This window comes from Salmo salar, chromosome ssa02 (genome assembly GCF_905237065.1).
Source record: "Salmo salar chromosome ssa02, Ssal_v3.1, whole genome shotgun sequence".
Classification (NCBI taxonomy): Eukaryota; Metazoa; Chordata; class Actinopteri; order Salmoniformes; family Salmonidae; genus Salmo; species Salmo salar.
In genome coordinates, this window is record NC_059443.1 from 6258920 (window position 1) to 6281844 (window position 22925).

General features: G+C 42.9%; 3 protein-coding genes across 4 annotated transcripts; 1 reads left to right on the forward strand and 2 right to left on the reverse strand.

Moving 5' to 3' along the window:
* Positions 1 to 478: 478 nt before the first annotated feature.
* Positions 479 to 5819, reverse strand: LOC106595421 (proteasome subunit alpha type-2). The gene is made up of 7 exons (XM_014186794.2): positions 5673 to 5819; positions 5131 to 5207; positions 3966 to 4098; positions 3728 to 3850; positions 2263 to 2344; positions 1112 to 1243; positions 479 to 916 (listed from the first exon to the last, which is right to left on the reverse strand). The coding sequence occupies exons 1-7, from the start codon at positions 5711 to 5713 to the stop codon at positions 800 to 802; spliced, it is 705 nt and encodes a 234-aa protein (XP_014042269.1). The 5' UTR covers positions 5714 to 5819; the 3' UTR covers positions 479 to 799.
* Positions 5669 to 7165, forward strand: mrpl32 (mitochondrial ribosomal protein L32). Its single transcript, XM_014186629.2, has 3 exons — positions 5669 to 5952; positions 6238 to 6416; positions 6644 to 7165. The coding sequence occupies exons 1-3, from the start codon at positions 5859 to 5861 to the stop codon at positions 6896 to 6898; spliced, it is 528 nt and encodes a 175-aa protein (XP_014042104.2). The 5' UTR covers positions 5669 to 5858; the 3' UTR covers positions 6899 to 7165.
* LOC106597232 (collagen alpha-2(VI) chain) lies at positions 7150 to 22872 on the reverse strand. Of its 2 annotated transcripts, none has more exons than XM_045696775.1 (30): positions 22711 to 22872; positions 20107 to 20259; positions 19617 to 19881; positions 19116 to 19446; positions 18944 to 18964; positions 18216 to 18281; positions 18073 to 18126; positions 17938 to 17982; positions 17804 to 17830; positions 17663 to 17689; positions 17469 to 17513; positions 17325 to 17378; positions 17144 to 17206; positions 14577 to 14639; positions 14431 to 14484; positions 14278 to 14313; positions 14045 to 14107; positions 12766 to 12828; positions 12613 to 12675; positions 12359 to 12421; positions 10008 to 10058; positions 9856 to 9891; positions 9702 to 9764; positions 9534 to 9596; positions 9383 to 9418; positions 9241 to 9286; positions 8998 to 9150; positions 8425 to 8871; positions 8196 to 8234; positions 7150 to 7950 (listed from the first exon to the last, which is right to left on the reverse strand). In XM_045696775.1, exons 2-30 carry the CDS (start codon positions 20207 to 20209, stop codon positions 7349 to 7351), a joined length of 3042 nt encoding a protein of 1013 aa, XP_045552731.1. In that variant the 5' UTR covers positions 20210 to 20259; positions 22711 to 22872; the 3' UTR covers positions 7150 to 7348. The 2 variants fall into 2 exon arrangements, with proteins under 2 accessions (XP_045552731.1, XP_045552737.1); XM_045696781.1 differs by having other exon boundaries at positions 20107 to 20255; positions 22711 to 22871.
* Between the last annotated feature and the right edge of the window lie 53 nt (positions 22873 to 22925).

Sequence of the window (22925 nt, forward strand, 5' to 3'; positions counted from 1 at the left end):
TTTCTTGAATTTGCTGCCATGTCGCGTCGACTCAAAAAGCTCTACCAGCCGCCATTACTCCTCCTGGAAACCCCAGTCCCTCTGACATGCACTGTCAACTGTTACCAGCCGCCATTACTCCTCCTGGAAACCCCAGTCCCTCTGACATGCACTGTCAACTGTGGGACCTTAAATAGACCGGTGTTTCTAAATCATGTCCAAACGATTGAATTGGCCACAGGTGGACTCCAATCAAGTTGTAGCGGCATCAATGAAGATCAAAGGAAATTGGATGCACCTGAGCTTAATTTGGAGTGTTATAGGAAATGGGTGTGAAAAGGCTACTTATGTAAGTTAGACATTTCTGTAAATAATTTGTATTAATTGGCAAACATTTACAAAAACACTCATTATTGGGTATTTTGTGTAGATGAGAGAATTTTTTTAAAATCAATTTTGAATTCAGGCTGTAAATGTGGAATAAGTCAAGTGGTATGAATACTTTCTGAAGGCACTGTATTTGGGGGGGGACTAATTTCATGCAAAATGTATATTTACACTTTCGCAATATAGTGAGAAATTGAGAATTAAACAACAAATTTTCAAATCGCAAACTAAAACCTAACATGAAATTATATGAAGAAAACCAAAATTGATCAAAGGACAAAATATTATTACATAAATTGTCTTTTTTAGTAGTATGTGAATAGGTATAACCAGAGAGAAAAAAAAGACAAATTGTAGAAATCTGCTAAACTGCCAAAAACTGTATTGGTATGTGGTGTGTAAAAAGTAAACAGCTGATCTGAATGACTCCATTTTATGCAATGGCTGCCAGGTAGTCCTTGACCTCTGCTGTGGTGAGTCTTCTGAAACCTGCCTCGTTGCAGATCCCCACCTCAATGTTATCTTCTGTCATCTGACCCTCAAAACTTTCCTTTAAAAGAAAACACACACAACATTAATGCAACGCAGTAAATGCATGGATTTCAATAGAACGCTATGACAAAGTAAATCATGAAGTATTCAAACTATTCCAGGTTTAACCTAAACACAGTATCACATAGTCTACTGTGTTTCTTAAACACTTCTGAGAGGGAAGAATACTAAAACTGCAGGTGAGATGAATTACCTTCAAGGTTAAGATTGCTGTGTGGATAGCGTCTTCCAGTTCCAGATCCACATTATATCTCTTTTCTAGGAATGTTTTCCCATTGACGTAATTCTTTCCCATCGCTGTTGCTTTCCATGCAAAGTATGCACCCTGTGTACATGAAAATAGTCATATAGTTAGTACCGGAAAAAATCATGTATGTGTAACGGAGTTAAGAACGTACTGTAAGCTCACTCCACAGCTAGCTTGAAATGTCACGGATGGAGCCATCCGATTGGTACACTTTTGGGTGGCTCAAACCATTGAAACGTTGTCAAGGAGGGCAGCCACGTGTGTTAGCAAAGCGTAACAGTAGAGAAGACACTTTGGCTGTCTACACTTGACACTTACATGCGACTTCTGCCATCAGAATACGAAGATCGCATTGAAAAGATTGGTTGTGATCGGATTGTGTTCAGATCTGGCTGACCACTTCAGGTGGTGGTCAGGGACACATTTTGTGCGGATTTCTCCTCAGTCTGGACACAATCAGGCTACTGTCGCCCCATACAGTGGGCGACATCATCAGCACGTGTTTTGGGAGCGAGAGGCACCTTTTTTCATTAAAACTTCATAAATGCTAGCCAGCTAGCTTATTTAATCAGGCTACCTGTGTTATTGACTGTATGTTTTGTTTATGTGTAACTCTGTGTTGTTGTTTGTGTCGCACTGCTTTGCTTTATCTTGGCCAGGTCGCAGTTGTAAATGAGAACTTGTTCTCAACTGGCCTACCTGGTTAAATAAAGGTGAAATAAAATAAAACATTTAGAAAAAATATTTTTGTTATGCCTGTTTGCAATCCCTTTCGCTTTGCTAGCTAGCTTGCTGGCTAGTTACAGAGGTTAGCTGGCTAGTTAGCTACAGTAGTTTGCTACTCCCGTCAACTTGCTGTGTTGTTATCAGATTTAGCCTGTTCCACTGTTTGCGTTATGCATTCTGCCATTTGAATATAGCACAGGAAAAGGGAATCCGGACACATTTAAAATGTAGGTTTAGACGCATGACGAGTTCGGAATTCCATGATTAGAACTCCATGATCAGAATACAAAAGCTCCATGAGCTGTCTAGACACGGCCTAGGAGTGAAGCAATTCAATGATAGAGTGTGTTTATACTACCATGGATACTTACAGAGGGATCTGACTGGAAGAGGTAAGGGTGATCATCATCCCATCCAGCTATCAACAGTGACACACCAAAGGGTCGCACTCCACTGAAAAAACACAGGATGTTACTCTCTAGAAATTCAGGTGAAAACAACTACTTTATCAACATGCATGGATATTGTAACTCAGCAGTGGCCAACCCTCGTGGAAAGATACTGGGTGTCTGGACTTTAGGCTTTTCCTTCAGCCAGCCCTGCTCTAACACACCAGGTTCTATACTGGGTGTAAGGGCTTTAGGCTTTTCCTTCAGCCAGCCCTGCTCTAACACATCTGGGTCTAAGGGCTTTAGGCTTTTCCTTCAGCCCTGCTCTAACACACCAGGTTCTATACTGGGTATAAGGGCTTTAGGCTTTTCCTTCAGCCCTGCTCTAACACACCTGGTTCTATACTGGGTATAAGGGCTTTAGGCTTTTCCTTCAGCCCTGCTCTAACACACCAGGTTCTATACTGGGTGTCTGGACTTTAGGCTTTTCCTTCAGCCAGCCCTGCTCTAACACATCTGGGTCTAAGGGCTTTAGGCTTTTCCTTCAGCCCTGCTCTAACACACCAGGTTCTATACTGGGTGTAAGGGCTTTAGGCTTTTCCTTCAGCCAGCCCTGCTCTAACACATCTGGGTCTAAGGGCTTTAGGCTTTTCCTTCAGCCAGCCCTGCTCTAACACATCTGGATCTATACTGGGTATAAGGGCTTTAGGCTTTTCCTTCAGCCCTGCTCTAACACACCAGGTTCTATACTGGGTGTAAGGGCTTTAGGCTTTTCCTTCAGCCCTGCTCTAACACACCAGGTTCTATACTGGGTATAAGGGCTTTAGGCTTTTCCTTCAGCCCTGCTCTAACACATCTGGGTCTAAGGGCTTTAGGCTTTTCCTTCAGCCCTGCTCTAACACACCAGGTTCTATACTGGGTATAAGGGCTTTAGGCTTTTCCTTCAGCCCTGCTCTAACACACCTGGTTCTATACTGGGTATAAGGGCTTTAGGCTTTTCCTTCAGCCCTGCTCTAACACACCTGGTTCTATACTGGGTATAAGGGCTTTAGGCTTTTCCTTCAGCCCTGCTCTAACACACCTGGTTCTATACTGGGTATAAGGGCTTTAGGCTTTTCCTTCAGCCCTGCTCTAACACACCAGGTTCTATACTGGGTGTAAGGGCTTTAGGCTTTTCCTTCAGCCAGCCCTGCTCTAACACATCTGGGTCTAAGGGCTTTAGGCTTTTCCTTCAGCCCTGCTCTAACACACCTGGTTCTATACTGGGTGCAAGGGCTTTAGGGCAGGGCTGAAGGAAAAGCCTAACACACTGGTTCTACCAATCAGCTGGTCATCAGGACCTTGATTAGCTGAATCAGTCGTGTTTCAGCCAGGTCGGATCAAAAGCCTGCACACTCAGTCAGCCAGCCCTGATCAAACTTGAGGAAACCCACAAAACAGAACTGACCCAGACTGTGTGTACTCCTGCATGACAGAGGCTACCCGCTGGACCAGCTGGGCTGTCGGGATTGGCTCCTGGTAGACCAGGAAGTACTGCTGGGCCAGTTTCCTCGCTCTCCTCAACAGCACCCTGCAGAGTACAAGAGACACATTTCTAATATATCCTTGTCCCTGTTGTAAACCCAAGATTTAGAAAATCAAGGAAAGGCAGTCTCACTCTCCCTCACACACACAGCAGTATGTACCTGTAGTCTGGACCCATTCCACTGTAGACCATGCCAATATGTTTGGTTATCATCTCGACTTTGTGAACACTCGTCTCGTCGTACAGTATAGACTTCTGTTTCTTCTCAGTTGCCAAAACGACTCCATTTGAGGCTTTAAACGGGGAGAAAGAAACCATCAATCTGGACTGTCTTCTGTAATGCAGCTAAACTTCTTGATTTGGCTTAGTTTTAGATTTGGTTCATTAAGGCTGTTACGACAGGTAGCCCAATTCTGATATTTTTTTGGACCAATCACATCAGATTTTTTCCAGAGTTGATCTGAGTGTTCAAAAGCCCAATCAGTAAAAAAAAGAAAAATGTCTAAACGTAGCCTTAAAAATGCCATCAGCCATGACTGAATTCAAATGTGAGTTGGTTTCAGGTGTGGTTTGATGTGGGGGTCTCGTGTGTTCGCAGGTGGGAAGAGTTAGCCAAATTATATCGCCGATTTGCTTCAGCTGGCTGGTGTGCGGCCGTGGCAAAATTGGTTTGACTTTGGATAACCAATCTCTGAGCCTAGTATGGAACCTTCAATAAATAACAATGTAAATGAGACAATATTTTCATGTTGTACACTTTAGTTCTCATTAAATGCTTTCAATATTTAGGGATATCCAAAGTCAAACCACATTTAACACAGGCATTACGATCGGGGTCGCTTGCAGCTGCACTCCAAATTGATGATAACTTGTTTGCTGCCAGCTGTGGCCCGGGTTGAAATAAACCCAACCTTCATTTACATTGTGGCATACTCAGGTAGAAAAATCTGTTTTGGACGAAACTGACTTTAGGACCAAAATGATCCTATCTACACTTTGTAGTCAATTTTGACATTAGAATAAATGTTCCTGACTCATATTGATGGCACATAGGCTGTTTTCTAAATTACAAGTTGGTTTTTAGGGGCAGTTGCTCTTTAAAAGAGTTTGGTACCATGGACACATGCATGCAGGCATCTTGTATATAAAAACCATTACCTGGTGGTTGCACCCCTTCATACATATTATAGTACATGGGCTGCATTTAAACAGGCAGACAATTCAGATTTTCTCTCACTAATTGACCAATCAGATTAGCTCTGAAGTGAATTTGTCTGCCTGTGTGAAAACAGACATATTGGGTGATCATTTGAAGTCTTCTTTACCTTTGATTCCCACTGAGGGGGCTCCTGCTGCTACCGCTGACAGGGCATACTCAATCTGGACCAGTTTACCAGATGGGCTGTGTGGGACGGAAATTGTTTCAACTTTTCATTAATAATGTCATGACAAACATCATTTCGTCTTGGTCTGATCAGTGCTTTTAGAGTTTAGATTTATTGGTGTAACGTTAGCTAGTGACTCAGTCTCGCTCAGCAATCAAACTGAAAGTGAATGTAAACTTCCAACAGCAAAGCCAGATGCCTTTTTGCAAAGATCGCATCTCAGCTAATCACTTAATTACTGAAAGAGGGAAAATGGTATGAATAGAAAAAAATGTGTTGGATATCAAAATTGCCTGTTTGAAGATCTTGAACTAGAAACGTCACACTTCCTACTACTAGCCTAACATTAGCTAGCCAGAGTAACAGAATGACAAAGCATCAAACCACCGCGAGCAACAGTCTGGTTTCTAAACAACAATCCTTCTTCCTGCAATACCCAAACTAGCTAAACTTCTTCCACTACAGTAGTTTGTAAAAGTTACCTGAATGTGGTGAGTGAGAAACTGTACCCCCTTTCTCCCATATTTGCTCAGTAGTGGTGATAACGCTTTATACTAATGACAAGATGCAATTGGTTCTTCGGTTGTCGCAGTTAAATGACGTATGTGATTCAATGACCGTGAGCTGTGTGACATGAGTGTAAAGACACCACGCAAACCTCTACAATTATGAATTTGTCTGGTTTAGTGTGTTTTTTGAGGCGTTCGTTGTTACAGCTGGAATGCAGAATTATACAGGCTTCAGGACTTGACAGACAGTTTGGTGAGTTTGAGCTTTACACAACATTCTGCCTTGTGTTTATTTGTAGCTAGCTGGCTGTTTAACATTAGCGCTAGCTTTAAAACTTCCACGGTAGCTATGTTACCCTGCATAATCTATGACTTTGTGTTGGACAGTAAGAACTATGATGATGTACGATTCTATACGTGCTTCAATCTATGAGTAGACTGCTAGATGTATACTGAGTGGTGACATACATACATAGTTTCTGCCTATTGCATAGATTGTTGATATATGATTGTGTCTCTGTGTTTTGTTTCTACACAGCCCCAGCTCTAGCTGTCCATGGCCCCAGCATCCTCCCACAGCCCCACGAAGAGCAAGAGGCGACCGCGGAGCCCAGCTTCCTGGACAATGTGTTCTGGATGGCAGCACCCAAAAAGAGACGCACAATAGAAATCAACAGGACTAGAAGACGAGACCCAAGCTTTATGCTCAAAGTTAAGGTATTAACTTTGTGTGTATCATTTCACTGGGTGACATTTCACTTGTAATTATTGTCCTCTGATGTCCAGTTGTATGTAGCATATTTTATGTAATGGTATCTGCCATGAGTGAAATCCTTTGACTAATTTCTTAATAATATTGCAATAAACACAACCGAAAAGGCAATGGATTTTTCTGATGTTTTGTGCTCTCCCTCTCCCTCGTTCTCCCCCCTCCTCTTTGTCAGACCAACATTGAGCCGTGCGTGGAGTGTGGCCACCTGAAGCAGAAGCATATTCTGTGTGGGTTCTGTTATGAGAAGATCAGGAAGGAGACAGCGCTGATCCGAGGTCAGATTAAAGCCATGGAGGGCAGGCCTCTCAACACACCAGCGCAGGAGACCCTGGTCCTGTATGACAGTGAGAGTCCAGGGGAGTCCGACAAAGACAAGAGGATAGTGGAGAGGAACAGAAAACGACCCTCCTGGTTCAGTATCTATTGAGGTAGCATTTAGTCACACCAGTAATTAGTAGGTTGCTAATATCCCAGTTTCTATATTTGAAAGAAATGCATTGATAAAAAAAAAATCAACAGCAGCATTGTTTTTTTGTTTTGTTATCAACACATGACAGAACCTTCAAATGTGGTTCATTTTCTTTGTCTTATTGCAACATGGCTACAATGTCACATATTGTACATCCTCTACATTTTAGTAGGAACATGCTATACCTTTGTTATTAATGAGAATAAATCTTTATTTGAAAAAAAAGCTTTATTGGGGTCACTAATCAATTAGATTAGTAACATAAATCTTTTTTAAAAATGTAGTCTAATAAAAACTTATTATAGAAAAGATACATAAAAGGACATATGAAATCAGTTCTAGGTCTTTCAGTTAGCCTACAGGGGAGTGTTAAATCAAATGGGGCCCTGAATAGATTTCAAACCTGGTTTAACCTAGGCAATGAGCCATGTGTTTAACAACCCCAGGGAGGGCCAAGTCATTGAAACTCTTCAGGTTAAAGATAAGAGCTTTGTCCCTTAGAGTGAGTTGCAGCAACCGCTCCCTGTCAATATCTGACCCCACTGTGATAGCAACACCCACTGCGTTGGCCCTTCTCATGGCTCCAATACCCTCAGCAAAGTTCTTGTCTGAGGTCACTCCGTCTGTAATGAACACAAAAGCGAGCTCTGCGTCCGGACGTACCCCTCTGAACCGACCTCCAGGGTTACTGACGAGGTTCTCAGTTGCGTAGAGAATAGCGCTGCCCAGAGTGGAGGATGAGTCGCGGTAGACTGCATTAGAGACCAGGGAGCTGATCTTTCTGCGGTTGTTCGAGAAGTCCAGAAGAACCTCTGGGTCCTGCTCCCCTCCAAACTGCAGCACGGCGAAGCGAGCTCCTGAAGAGACCTCCTTGGAGAGAGGGATCGATTGGGAGAGTCTCTCGATGAAGTGCAGGATGCTGATGAAGTTTCTGCCCCCTGTTCTCTCAGAACCATCAATGAAGAAGAGGATGTCTACGGGGCGCTGGATCAGTGGAGCCAAACTCAAATCTTTGACAATAATAGAAAAGTCAATGTTATACAGACTGTTGATTCATAAACTAATAATAATAACTCAAACTCTAATACATCTGTAATTTACATATGCAGAATATATTGGAAAGACATTAATAGTTCATTTCCAACTGAACAAATATTCAAGGCCAGGAATTTTCATTAGTGCAATATGAAATAACAAACATTTTCCCCCATTATTAGATGTAAAAACATCAATAAAAAACAAGTTGTCTTTTCACCTGAGGCACACTTCAGGTCTGGACAGATCATCTCTGGTTCTAGAGAAGAAGAGAAGTGAATGTAGTTCATTAGTCACGGTGGGTAGTTTTCACAAAATAAAATCATTGAACTGTTGAGAAAATGTAGTGTACATCCCAATGGCACCCTATTCCCTATATAGAGCTCTGGACAAAAGTAGTGCACTATATAGGGAATAGGGTGTCATTTGGGATGGAGACATAGACTTGCCTGGGCAGAGGATTTGTTCTATTTCCTCTAAGAATTCCTCAGCAGTAAGTTCAGCGTAGACACTCAGGGTCTTCACCCGGTCACCCATATTACAGGCAATCCTCTCCAGATTCTGCCTCTCTGCCCCAGAGTCAAACATATCACCGATGGCGATGGCATACACGTCCACCCCGTTACACAGGGCTCCAAGATTATCCAGGTCTTTAGGATCATAGCGACCGTCTGTGATAACTATGGCCACCACCTTGGTCCTCCCCCTGCGACCTGGTACTATCAGATGGTCGTATGTGTACTTCAGGGCAGACGGAGTCCAGGTGCCTCCAGCGATCCACTCCATGGCTTTGACCTTTGTGTTGAAGGAGGTCACAGAGGTGATGCCCCTATCGTCCATCCTGATGGCCTGAACCGCCCCTTGGTGACTGTACTGAACCACACCCAGACGAGACCCTTTTGGGGGTTTAGAAGTAGTTCAGGGAATAAAATTGATTATATGTTTAAAAATATATATATTTTAAATCCTGTTCCTAGAAATCTTGGTGATCTATTGTTTTCCATTCGAACAGTGAAGTTTACCTGAGACGTCAGATATGTTTTTGGCCATCTTCCCAAACCTGTTTGCTACACTGATGACAAAGTTTTTAGCCAGGCTGAAGTTGGTTTTTCCAATACTTTCAGAGCTGTCAATCACAAACACCAGGTCCAGGGGAGGGCAAACCTTTTCACAATCTGCACAGAGAGACAGTTAACAAGACTTGGGCATTTTTTTATTATTACAAGGAAAATTGGTTGTCATTATAACTGGAAATAAACCATTACCACAGCAGCCGCATGTTTCTCTAACAAATCCCATGATTTCACACTCCTGAAAGTTGAGAATATTCATCAGCATTCTCTCAGAGAGACAGAGATATGAAAGATATCTGTCAATCAGGATGAACAAATAAAGTCTGTTACTTACCGATAGACCAGAAGCCCCACGAATACCAGGTACTCCCTAGACACCATCAATAGAAACATTTCATGACCAATGACAGACTCTAAGTGGATGAAATGAATCACAAATGAGAACTAAATGCACCTTTGTATGTGTACATAGGAATAAGACTCACCAGTGGTCCAGGTGACCCCCTCACCCCTCTGTCCCCAGGAACACCCTCTTGCCCTGGCTCCCCCTGTAAAACAATACACCCATTTATTTTATAGGAAGAAATACATCGATTTAAATAAACAAGTGCATTTATTAATATGATATCTCTGTTTATGATTACTGCACGTACTGCCAGTCCTTTTGTTCCTGTAGTTCCCTGGGCTCCTTTCTCTCCATTATAACCTCTGGTGCCCTGCGAAAAATATAGACATGGTAGTGAATAGAGGGGTGGAACAATTTCAGATTTGAAATATGGACGGCTAAGAACAGGTACATAAGATGACCTGCAGTCCAGGTAAACCAGGGTCTCCTCTCCCTCCCTAGGAGATAATAAGGCTGAGTTAGCATGGTTGTCATGGCACTAATTAAAACAGGATTACCAATCCAATTCAATTGACAAATTGGCTTTTGTTATTCAGTCAAGTGCAGTTCAAACCTGTTTCCCTCTGGGACCTGGGTAGTTGTATCCATCACTTCCTCCATCTCCCTACCAATTAAAAAAAGACAAACACCATTTTAAGCACTGTTTGGCTCTATCTATGGCTTTATTTTGCCACAGTTTCCAACATAACCTCAACGGAAATACCTTCCATTGTCAGATTCAGGTATGTGTTATTATACATAGTCCTGTTGCAACATATCGAGTGTCATTTTGACTGCATACGAATAAAACATTTAAATATCTCAGCAATTTTTTCTTGACTTTTCCGAAATAAGTATGTTGTTAGAATTTAGATATCACAAATGTGTGCTATAACCAGTTTTATAAACTGGGTGAATCAAGGCTTGAATGCTGATTGGCTGACAGCCGTGGTATATCAGACCGTATATCATGGGTATGACAAAACATGTATTTTTACTGCTCTAATTACGTTGCTAACCAGTTTCTAATAGTAATAAGGCACCTTGGGGGTTTGTGGTATATGGCCAATATACCTCTGCGTTGCGTCGTGCCTAAGAACAGCCCTTAGGAGTGGTACATAAGCCATATACCACACCCCCTCGTGCTTTATTAACAACACAGTGTGGTCAAAGACTTAATAACTTTGTTGTTGTCACTATCAGCAGACTCAATAGCCTTGGTTTCTCAAATGACTGCCTAACCTGGTTCACCAACTACTTCTCAGATAGAGTTCAGTGTGTCGGAGGGCCTGTTGTCCGGACCTCTGGCAGTCTCGATGGGGGTGCCACAGGGTTACATTTTCGGACCGACTCTTTTCTCTGTATATATCAATGATGTCGCTCTTGCTGCTGGTGATTCTCTGATCCGCCTCTACGCAGATGACACCATTCTGTATACTTCTGGCCCTTCTTTGGACACTGTGTTAACAAACCTCCAAACGAGCTTCAATGCCATACAACACTCCTTCCATGGCCTCCAACTGCTTTTAAATACAAGTAAAACTAAATGCATGCTCTTCAACCGATTGCTGCCCGCACCCGCCCACCCGACTAGCATCACCACTGGATGGTTCTGACTTAGAATATGTGGACAACCACAAATACCTAGGTGTCTGGTTATACTGTAAACTCTCCTTCCAGACTCACATTGAGCATCTCCAATCCAAAATTAAATCTAGAATCGGCTTCCTATTTCGCAACAAAGCATCCTTCACTCATGCTGCCAAACATACCCTCGTAAAACTGACTATCCTACCGATCCTTGACTTCGGCTCAGCAAATTTGATGTAGTCTATCACAGTGCCATCCGTTTTGTCACCAAAGCCCCATATACTATCCACCACTGCGACCTGTATGCTCTCGTTGGTTGGCCCTCGCTACATATTCGTTGCCAAACCCACTGGCTCCTGGTCATCTATAAGTCTTTGCTAGGTAAAGCCCCACCTTATCTCAGCTCACTGGTCACCATAGCAACACCCACTCGTAGCACGCGCTCCAGCAGGTATATTTCACTGGTCATCCCCAAAGCCAACACCTCCTTTGGCCGCCTTTCCTTCCAGTTCTCTGCTACCAATGACTGGAACGAATTGCAAAAATCACTGAAGCTGGAGACTAATATCTCCCTCTCTAACTTTAAGTGTCAGCTGTCAGAGCAGCTTACCGATCACTGTACCTGTACACAGCCCATCTGTAAATAGCACACCCAACTACCTCATCCCCATATTGTTATTTATTTATTTATTTTTGCACCCCAGTATCTCTACTTGCACATCATCATCTGCACATATATCACTCCAGTGTTAATGCTAAATTGTAATTATTTCACCTCTATGGCCCATTTATTGTCTTACCTCCCTAATCTTACTACATTTGCACACACTGTACATAGATTTTTCTATTGTGTTATTGACTGTACGTTTGTTTATTCCATGTGTAACTCTGTGTTGTTGTTTTTGTCGCACTGCTTTTTCAAATACTCCTACAAAGTTACATGCAGGTAAGACGTTCTGATTTATATGTAGTATCAGAAAGAGCAGATTCTAAATAACTCTTTAACATTTGAGAGATGAGCTCTATTTCACAATATCACTTTTACCAAGATGAAGTGCTTTTCCTTTGCTCTCCACACATGTGCACGCAGCAGCAGATCGCCTACAGTAACATAAACTAATGATAATGCTATTGTGTTCTTTGAAAAATTCTAATGTTACCCAAGACCTTCAGGAACACAACCAAAGGATGTTTTTTTCCCGATAGCATTTATGAAATGTATTTATTAGACTGTTAGAATGTTGCAGTAAAAACAGAATCCTGCTCATTGGCGTAGTAAGGGGGAATCTAGGCCCGGCAGTTTAAGTGTTAAAAGCTGAACCCCGATCAACTTACCTTAGCTCCTGCTGCTCCAGTGTTTCCTCGGGGGCCAAAGTCCCCTGCATCCCCCTGAGAGCCCTACGAGGACATGCAGAAAACATGGACACGGATGGTGACAGGGCAGAATATTATTTTCTAATTTCATTACATCACCTGTCATAGATATCACCTGTTAACCAATGGTATATTTGATAACGGGTTGAATGGTTAGTGGAGCACTTCTGCTCTTACCAGGTATTATTATTCTAATTATTTAGGGCAGTATTCACCTGAAGTCCTGCCTCTCCACCCTCACCTGGTGGACCACGGACCCCTGGGAAACCTGGTGCCCCCTGGTATGAGATGGATATGATAGTGATTCAAAAAGATGATACAGTTCAATGTATTGATTGAAATACAAGACATGCATATTGATTACTCACTGCTGCTCCTTTTTCTCCATTCTCTCCAGGAACTCCTCTCACCCCCTCTGGGCCTAGTTCTCCCTGCAAGATGCAACATAATGAATACAACCAACATGGATTCTCCCTCTGGGCCTAGTTCTCCCTGCAAGATGCAACATAATGAATACAACCAACATGGATTCTCCCTCTGGGCCTAGTTCTCCCTGCAAGATGCAACATAATGAATACAACCAACATGGATTCTCCCTCTGGGCCTAGTTCTCCCTGCAAGATGCAACATAATGAATACAACCAACATGGATTCTCCCTCTGGGCCTAGTTCTCCCTGCAAGATGCAACATAATGAATACAACCAACATGGATTCTCCTCCTCTGGGCCTAGTTCTCCCTGCAAGATGCAACATAATGAATACAACCAACATGGATTCTCCTCTCTGGGCCTAGTTCTCCCTGCAAGATGCAACATAATGAATACAACCAACATGGATTCTCCCTCTGGGCCTAGTTCTCCCTGCAAGATGCAACATAATGAATACAACCAACATGGATTCTCCTCCTCAGGGCCTAGTTCTCTCTGCAAGATGCAACATAATGAATACAACCAACATGGATTCTCCTCCTCAGGGCCTAGTTCTCCCTGCAAGATGCAACATAATGAATACAACCAACATGGATTCTCCTCCTCAGGGCCTAGTTCTCTCTGCAAGATGCAACATAATGAATACAACCAACATGGATTCTCCTCCTCAGGGCCTAGTTCTCCCTGCAAGATGCAACATAATGAATACAACCAACATGGATTCTCCCTCTGGGCCTAGTTCTCCCTGCAAGATGCAACATAATGAATACAACCAACATGGATTCTCCCTCTGGGCCTAGTTCTCCCTGCAAGATGCAACATAATGAATACAACCAACATGGATTCTCCCTCTGGGCCTAGTTCTCCCTGCAAGATGCAACATAATGAATACAACCAACATGGATTCTCCCTCTGGGCCTAGTTCTCCCTGCAAGATGCAACATAATGAATACAACCAACATGGATTCTCCTCCTCAGGGCCTAGTTCTCCCTGCAAGATGCAACATAATGAATACAACCAACATGGATTCTCCCTCTGGGCCTAGTTCTCCCTGCAAGATGCAACATAATGAATACAACCAACATGGATTCTCCTCCTCAGGGCCTAGTTCTCCCTGCAAGATGCAACATAATGAATGCAGCCAACATGGATTCTCCTATTGTGCAGTAAAAACAGATTAGATGTTTGCTTGTTTGATGTTTTTAGTTTGTGAATACCTTATCTCCTCTCTTGCCAGCCTTGCCCCGTTTTCCAGCTCTGCCACTGTCTCCTCTGCTTCCCTGAAAGAGACATGTTCTTATGTTTCACCAGGGCCAAAATAAAACGTGTCAATGTAAATGTTGTGAATCCACTCTTTCTTGTGTGATTGTTGTGCGACGCACAACACTGTATGAAGACACTATCACTTAGTCTACAGCTGATTTATTACAGACTTGAATATGAGACTCACAGTGTCGCCAGGACTTCCACCAGGTCCAGCTTTACCCTAATGAACAGAAATATTGTTTGAGCAGATGATTAGGTGGTTTGATTTGGCAGCCTAATACTCCTAGTTATTAAACTGAAGTAGTGTTCATCTCTCTGAGCGATACAGATATAGTACCTTGTTTCCTTTTTGCCCAGGCAGACCAGGGTTTCCAATATAGCCAGCAACACCCTGTAACAGAGTCACACTTAATGTATTATTGTCTAAATAACTACAAGTTGATAGTGTTTCTGATAACGTGTCGTTCAGATGGCGCTCCAGACCTTATCTCCACTGTCTCCACGATCACCCTGTGGTCCAGGCCTGCCACTCTGCCCAGTAACACCCTGAAAACACCACAATACAGGATGTACCAGGTGGACAAGACTCATGTTTCAAGAAGCCTATAGAGCCCCACAGTGGAGGTGTCATAATACCCATAAAAACTAGCAGTCAATCAAGGAAATGGTTCCAATAATTTCCCCACCATTCATTTTTCCCATAGGGGATTTTAGAAACACTTAAAATAAGAGCCGTGTTTCGTGTAGGCTAACCCTGGCGTGACGTTTTGATAACTGTGTAAATCTCTATTGGACATTCGGCTCTATTTACTCGCAAATTCAAAAATGCTAATTAGCATAAAAGTAGACATCATGCACGACTACAAATCCCTGCACGTCATCTCTAGCTGACACCTTTTAACAGGTATTGTGTAAATGTAAAACTTGCACAAGATAGTTCACATAATTGTACATTTAAAGACATTTTAATCAATTTACTTATTACTAAATGTAGCTAAGATTAGATAGTTAATCCAGAGATTCTTACCTTTGCCTCAATTCCGCAGTCTCGTCCAGATCAGCATCATGGCATTTGTGGTTCTTTATTATAGCCACATTAGCAGATAATTAGCATTTCATTTTTGGGGGGGTAAATACAGGCGAATATATTGATAAAAGTCACCTTGTCTTAGAGAGATTTACATGGTTATAAAAACGTCACGCCAGGGTAAGCCTACACGAAACACAGTTGAAGTCGGAAGTTTACATACACTTAGGTTGGAGTCATTAAAACTAGTTTTTCAACCACTCCACAAATTTCTTGTTAACAAACTATAGTTCTGGCAAGTCGGTTAGGACATCTACTTTGTGCATGACACAAGTCATTTTTACAACCATTGTTTAAAGACAGATTATTTCACTTATAATTTACTGTATCACAATTCCAGTGGGTCAGAAGTTTACATACACTAAGTTCGCTGTGCCTTTAAACAGCTTGGAAAATTCCAGAAAATTATGTCATGGCTTTAGAAGCTTCTGATAGGCTAATTTACATAATTTGAGTCAATTGGAGAAGTACCTGTGGATGTATTTCAGGGTCTACCTTCAAAGTCAGTGCCTCTTTGCTTGACATCATGGAAAATCAAAAGAAATCAGCCAAGACCTCAGAAAAAAATGGTAGACCTCCACAAGTCTGGTTCATTCTTGGGAGCAATTTCCAAATTCCTGAAGGTAAAACGTTCATCTGTACAAACAATAGTACGCAAGTATAAACACCATGGGACCATGTAGCTATCATATCGCTCAGGAAGGAGATGCGTTCTGTCTTCTAGAGATTAACGTACTTTGGTGTGAAAAGTTTAAATCAATCCCAGAAAAACAGAAAAGGACCTTGTGAAGATGCTGCAGGAAACAGGTACAAAAGTATCTATATCCACAGTAAAACGAGTCCTATATCGACGTAACATGAAAGGCCACTCACCAAGGAAGAAGCCACTGCTTCAAAACCGCCATAAAAAAGCCAGACTACGGTTTGCAACTACACATGGGGACAAAGATCGTACTTTTTGGAGAAATGTCCTCTGGTCTGATGAAACAAAAATAGAACTGTTTGGCCATAATGACCATCATTATGTTTGGAGGAAAAGGGAGGAGACTTGCAAGCCGAAGAACACCATCCCAACCATGAAGTACGGGGGTGGCAGCATCATGTTGTGGGGGTGCTTTGCTGCAGGAGGGACTGGTGCACTTCACAAAATAGATGGCATCATGAGGGAGGAAAATTATTCGGATACATTGAAGCAACATCTCAAGACATCAGTCAGGAAGTTAAAGCTCGGTCGCAAATGGATCTTCCAAATGGACAATGACCCAAACCATACTTCCAAAGTTGTGGCAAAATGGTTTAAGGACAACAAAGTCAAGGTATTGGAGTGGCCATCACAAAGCCCTAACCTCAATCCCATAGAACATTTGTGGGCAGAACTGAAAAAGCGTGTGCGAGCAAGGAGGCCTACAAACCTGACTCAGTTACACCAGCTCTGTCAGGAGGAATGGGCCAAAATTCACCCAACTTATTGTGGGAAGCATGTGGAAGGCTACCCGTAACATTTGACCCAAGTTAAACTATTTAATGGCAATGTTACCAAATACTAATTGAGTGTATGTAAACTTCTGACCCACTGGGAATGTGATGAAAGAAATAAAAGCTGAAATCAATCATTCTCTCTACTATTATTCTGATATTTCCCATTCTTAAAATAAACTGGTGATCCTAACTGACCTAAGACAGGGAATTTGTACTAGGATTAAATGTCAGGAATTGTGAAAAACTGACTTTAAATGTATTTGGCTACGGTGTATGTAAACGTCCGACTTCAACTGTAGCCCTTATTTTAAGTGTTTCTAAAATACCCTATGGTAAAAATGAACGGTGAATAAACGATTGGAAGCATTTCCCTGTTTGACCGCTAGGTTTTATGGGTGTTATGACTCATACTGTCATATTCTATATGTAACAGGACACTGTACAAAGGTGCTAAATTCAGGAATCAGGTGAAGAATCCACCTACCTTTTCACCTGACTTGCCCGTGTCACCCTTGATACCAAAGTCACCGGCAGGACCGGCTTCTCCCTGTGAGACCGCAAAGGTGGTGGAGGAGGACATTTAGAACCACAATGCATACAGGCTATGTAGAACGTTACATTCACAACTACTGTTTATTATGCTCAACGTCGCTGCATTATCTCACCGACATGCCAGCGTCTCCTTTACATCCAGGTGTCCCAATGGTGCCAGTCTTTCCCTGGAAAACAACGAAGTAGATGACATCACTAACTAGACATGTCTAAATACAGTCTTTTTATCAATTAGTAAGCAAATAAATAGGACATACCTTTTCGCCATCAATGCCGTTATACCCAGGAGATCCACTTTGACCCTGATGCGATCCGATTGAGTAAATTGTTCATTGTTAATTGGTTACATAGTGCATGTCCTAATGAACTGATCCTGAGATCATCAATCTAATGAAATCATGAATGAACCAATCATGATTGAGATGTATTAATATCAATGGAAAAGGAGTACCTTCAGACCAGATCTTCCAATATCTCCCTGTGAAACAATGACAAAATATGACGTCAAATACAGCCAGCAATGCACTATTATAACAAGCTTGGTAGTATATACAGGAGTAACAAATGTTTAGAGCATTTTCTAATATGTTACCTTCTCTCCTTTGAGGCCTGGAAGACCCTGTAAATATAAATTAGGTAAATAATGTCAATAATGTGTGAAATATTAAATCAAAGCACCATGGCACAGACAAATATCAAAGTTAGAAATATCATCATTCCTCTTACCTTCTGTCCATGCAAACCTATCGGGCCCTCGATACCAAGGTCCCCCTGTAGGGAAAACAGAAATGAAATGTTAAATCATATGGAGTGTAATTGGCTAGTACTTCCTGTATTGTGCCATCATGTATTTAATCTAACCGGTGGCCCAGGCTGTCCAGGATCTCCTATTGCACCACCAGTTCCCTTCGCACCCTACAAGACACAAAACAAACATTGATGTCATGAAGTGTCATAAACCGATACATATTTAGGTTTATCAAAATAAGAGATTGCTTATTTACTTTAATTCCCTTGTATCCTTTCGGCCCGGCAGCTCCTTTTGTTTGGATGCACATAGGAGCTTGGCACTAGAGATAAATCACACAAGATATGGTCAAAGAGGTTTCAAGTATGGGCCTCCCGAGTGGCGCAGCGATCGAAGGCACTGCATTTGCAGTGCATTAAAGGTGTCAATACAGCCCCGGGCTCGATCCCAGGCTGTGTCGTAGCCAGCCATGACCAGGAGAACCATTGGCCCAGCATCGTCCGGGTTAGGGGAGAGTTTGGCCGGCCGAGATTTCCTTGTCTCATCGCGCTCTAGCGACTCCTTGTGGCGGGCTGGGCGCCTGCAAGCTGACTTCGGTCGCCAGTTGGACGGTGTTTCCTCCAACACATTGGTGCGGCTGGCTTCCGGGTTAAGGCGAGCAGTGTGTCAAGAAGCAGGGTCGTGTTTCAGAGGACGCATGGCTCTCGACCTTCGCCTCTCCCGAGTCCATAGGGGAGTTCCAGCAATGGGTTAAGACTGTAACTACCAATTGGATAACACAAAAAAAATCAAAATAATAATAATTATATATATATATATATATATATATTTTTTTTTTTGTGGTTTTTTTTGTGATATCCAATTGGTAGTTACAGTCTTAACCCATTGAAACACGACCCTGCATATATATGTGAGGTTTCAAATATTAAAAAGAAGAAAGACAATTGTGTCATTCTACATCCCTCAGTGCTTCATATGACTCACCTCAAATTCAGCCTCTTTGATCTAGAAAGAGAAAGAAATTACAGCATATTAAGCACAAACTAGGATACATAAAACACAGACACTGTAACACTGACACAACTTGGCATCAACCATGACAGCACAAAAACATCCGTACTCCACTTCACAAATGGAAGCTTCACTATGAACCTACCATGGTGTCAGTTATCCTGTTGACAGCTGCCTGGCGGTTGCTAGCTGGGAATGCCATGTAGTCCTTCCTATACAGCTCCACAGGAGAACTGACGATCCGCTTGAGCTCACTCTCCATGGTTTCCTCGTTGGTGGCCACTACAAAGATCTTGATGCCCGCTGCCTTGGCAGCCTCGGCGGCCCGTGAGACCCCTCCACAGGGGCTGCCAGTGATGTGGCCGTCAGTCAGGACCACAGCGTACTGGAGCCGGGCCTTTCCCCTGGCCATTAGCCTCACTTGCTCTGTCATGTTCCTCAGGGCACAGTCGATGAAGGTACCCCTACCAATGTACCTGGTGACCAGGAGAATCAATTATTGGCAGGCTCAACTCTTATTATGAAAGATTGGTGTGCTCAACTCAGTATTATCTACTCCCAAAAGATATGAAGACGATTCAGTAAGTAAGTAATAATGAGGGAGAGACTGACTGACAGTGGCTGACTGGCTGACTGAGTAATGTACCTGATGGCCTGTGCCCTTCCCAGGAAAACTGCGGCATCAGTGACCACCTGGCTGAAGACTTCCACGCGGTCTGAGAAGTGCAGCCCACCGTAGGCCCACTGGACCCTCTTGGCCCTGAAGGTGGTGGTCTGGAGCCTCTCCACAAACATCTGGAGGAACACCTTGAGCTCCTCCACCAGACTGCCCCAGGGGAACTCCCTCAGAGCAACACTCTCAGAGGTGTCCATGGTGAAGTACACGTTGATGGGGCAGTCGTCATTTTCGTCTGGGCAGAGAGTGAGAAAATAACGTGCAGCACCTTGCTTGAAGTAGTTAATGAATATCCACCATTATTCCTCCACAATTGCTAATCTACTTGTGTATAATAGACGTAAGTTAACGACATGTATCTACAATATTGCTAAATAGTATATCAATCATATCATAACATTTGATGGCTCTTGTAATTTATATTCACAGCCAAGGTCTCTATGCTTCCACCCCGCCATACCATTGATGTTCCTGGGCCTCACTAGCAGGTGGTCGTATTCTGGGTCCTGGGCAGAGACCTGGAGGACCCACAGCAACAGGAAAGCCTTCAGTACTCCTGCCATGATGCCTCTGTGTGTGGAGGTGTACAGGTCTCCGATTTGTATAAGACTGTCTACACAGAAAAGGAAAAGGTTTAGTTTTAGAAAACTAATTAACTACGGTTTGGAAAGTAACCTTCGAGGTTAGAGCGTTGGGCCAGTAACCAAAAGGTCGCTCATTCGAATACCGGAGCCGACAAAGTGAAAAATCTTCGCTGTGCCATTGAGCAAGGCACTAAACCCTAATTTCTCCAGGGGCGCTGTACAATGGTGAACCTGGCTGTGACCCCACTTCCTACGGGTGTCCCAGGGGGAGTTGGGATATGGTGACCCTGGCCGTGACCCCACTCCCTGCAGGTGTCCCAGGGGGAGTTGGGATATGGAACAAACACCTTTCCAGTACACACTGTGTGTAACAGGACAAATATAAACACCCCCAAAATTATTATCGTTCACTATTTTCTGAGGAATATTGCCAGACACAAAGGCAGGTTATCGTTTGAAACTGTATGTTCCGTGGTCTTTCAACTGATCGTCTGTTCCGTGGTCTTTCAACTGATCGTCTGTTCCGTGGTCTTTCAACTGATCGTCTGTTCCGTGCTCTTTCAACTGTTCCATGGTCTTTCAACTGTTCCATGGTCTTTCAACTGTTCCGTGGTCTTTCAACTGATCGTCTGTTCCATGGTCTTTCAACTGATCCTCTGTTCCATGGTCTTTCAACTGATCCTCTGTTCTATGGTCTTTCAACTGATCGTCTGTTCCGTGGTCTTTCAACTGATCGTCTGTTCCGTGGTCTTTCAACTGATCGTCTGTTCCGTGGTCTTTCAACTGATCGTCTGTTCCGTGGTCTTTCAACTGATCGTCTGTTCCGTGGTCTTTCAACTGATCGTCTGTTCCGTGGTCTTTCAACTGATCCTCTGTTCCGTGGTCTTTCAACTGATCCTCTGTTCCGTGGTCTTTCAACTGATCCTCTGTTCCGTGGTCTTTCAACTGATCGTCTGTTCCATGGTCTTTCAACTGATCCTGTGTTCCGTGGTCTTTCAACTGATCGTCTGATCCGTGGTCTTTCAACTGATCGTCTGTTCCGTGGTCTTTCAACTGATCGTCTGTTCCGTGGTCTTTCAACTGATTCTCTGTTCCGTGGTCTTTCAACTGATCCTCTGTTCCGTGGTCTTTCAACTGATCGTCTGTTCCATGGTCTTTCAACTGATCCTGTGTTCCGTGGTCTTTCAACTGATCGTCTGTTCCGTGGTCTTTCAACTGATCGTCTGTTCCGTGGTCTTTCAACTGATCGTCTGTTCCGTGGTCTTTCAACTGATCGTCTGTTCCGTGGTCTTTCAACTGATCGTCTGTTCCGTGGTCTTTCAACTGATTCTCTGTTCCATGGTCTTTCAACTGATCCTCTGTTCCATGGTCTTTCAACTGATCGTCTGTTCCATGGTCTTTCAACTGATCCTCTGTTCCATGGTCTTTCAACTGATCGTCTGTTCCATGGTCTTTCAACTGATCCTCTGTTCAGTGGTCTTTCAACTGATCGTCTGTTCCGTGGTCTTTCAACTGATCGTCTGTTCCATGGTCTTTCAACTGATCCTCTGTTCAGTGGTCTTTCAACTGATCCTCTGTTCCGTGGTCTTTCAACTGATCGTCTGTTCCGTGGTCTTTCAACTGATCGTCTGTTCCATGGTCTTTCAACTGATCCTCTGTTCCATGGTCTTTCAACTGATCCTGTGTTCCGTGGTCTTTCAACTGATCCTGTGTTCCGTGGTCTTTCAACTGATCGTCTGATCCATGGTCTTTCAACTGATCCTCTGTTCCGTGGTCTTTCAACTGATCCTCTGTTACATGGTCTTTCAACTGATCCTCTGTTACATGGTTTAGGTAATTTGTAAAATAATTGCAGGCCAAGGAGAGTAAAGACATTAATTGTGTAAAACATACATATGTTTTGTAAAGGTGTACCCATCCCTCATGCCTGGACGGTTATAGTAAGGGTTTCTGGTTGAACTGATTCCAACAAAGAACAGTGTAATGATGGGCTGACAGCCCTGTACCTAAGACTTCCTGTTTCCAGAGTAAAACCTCCCAGGTGAGGGAAACACCGTCTAAAGGTAGCTGATAACAAACTATGCTTGAGGCCATAGGGATCTACTCAGAATGTTAACTCAAAGTCTCTTTTAAACCTATTTAATACAACTGCTACTCTCTGGCATACACACCCCAATCTATCAAACATTCAGATTATTTGATCCAATTTGTAAGTCGCTCTGGATAACAGTGTCTGCTAAATGACGTAAATGTAAAATGTAAATGTGCATAATTGATTGTATCTTATCCTTGGTTAGCAAACAAAAGCATTACTTGACTGAAATAGCATGCTACTTTATGAAAAAGCTTATTTTTAGAAAGTCTAGTAATAATTTAAGTATGTTAATCTCAGTTCACCTTAGATGTATAATAACAGTAATCATAAACATTTAAAAAGTAATAATGAATAAAACATCATTTGGTTATTATATTTTACTGACCTGCAATGGGAGAGTTAAGTATCTGTTGCCACAACAGTCTGATCCTCTGCTCAGTCCCGTACCTGCAGAATCAGTCCCTCGGAGCGAGAAGGAGAAGGTATGTTCTCCATGCCTGTTGAGACGTGTCATACATCTAGTGAGGAAAAGACTCCTCCTGTGCATTCAGCCTGACTACTTCCCAAATGGCACCCTATGGTTCCTGGTCAAAAGTAGTG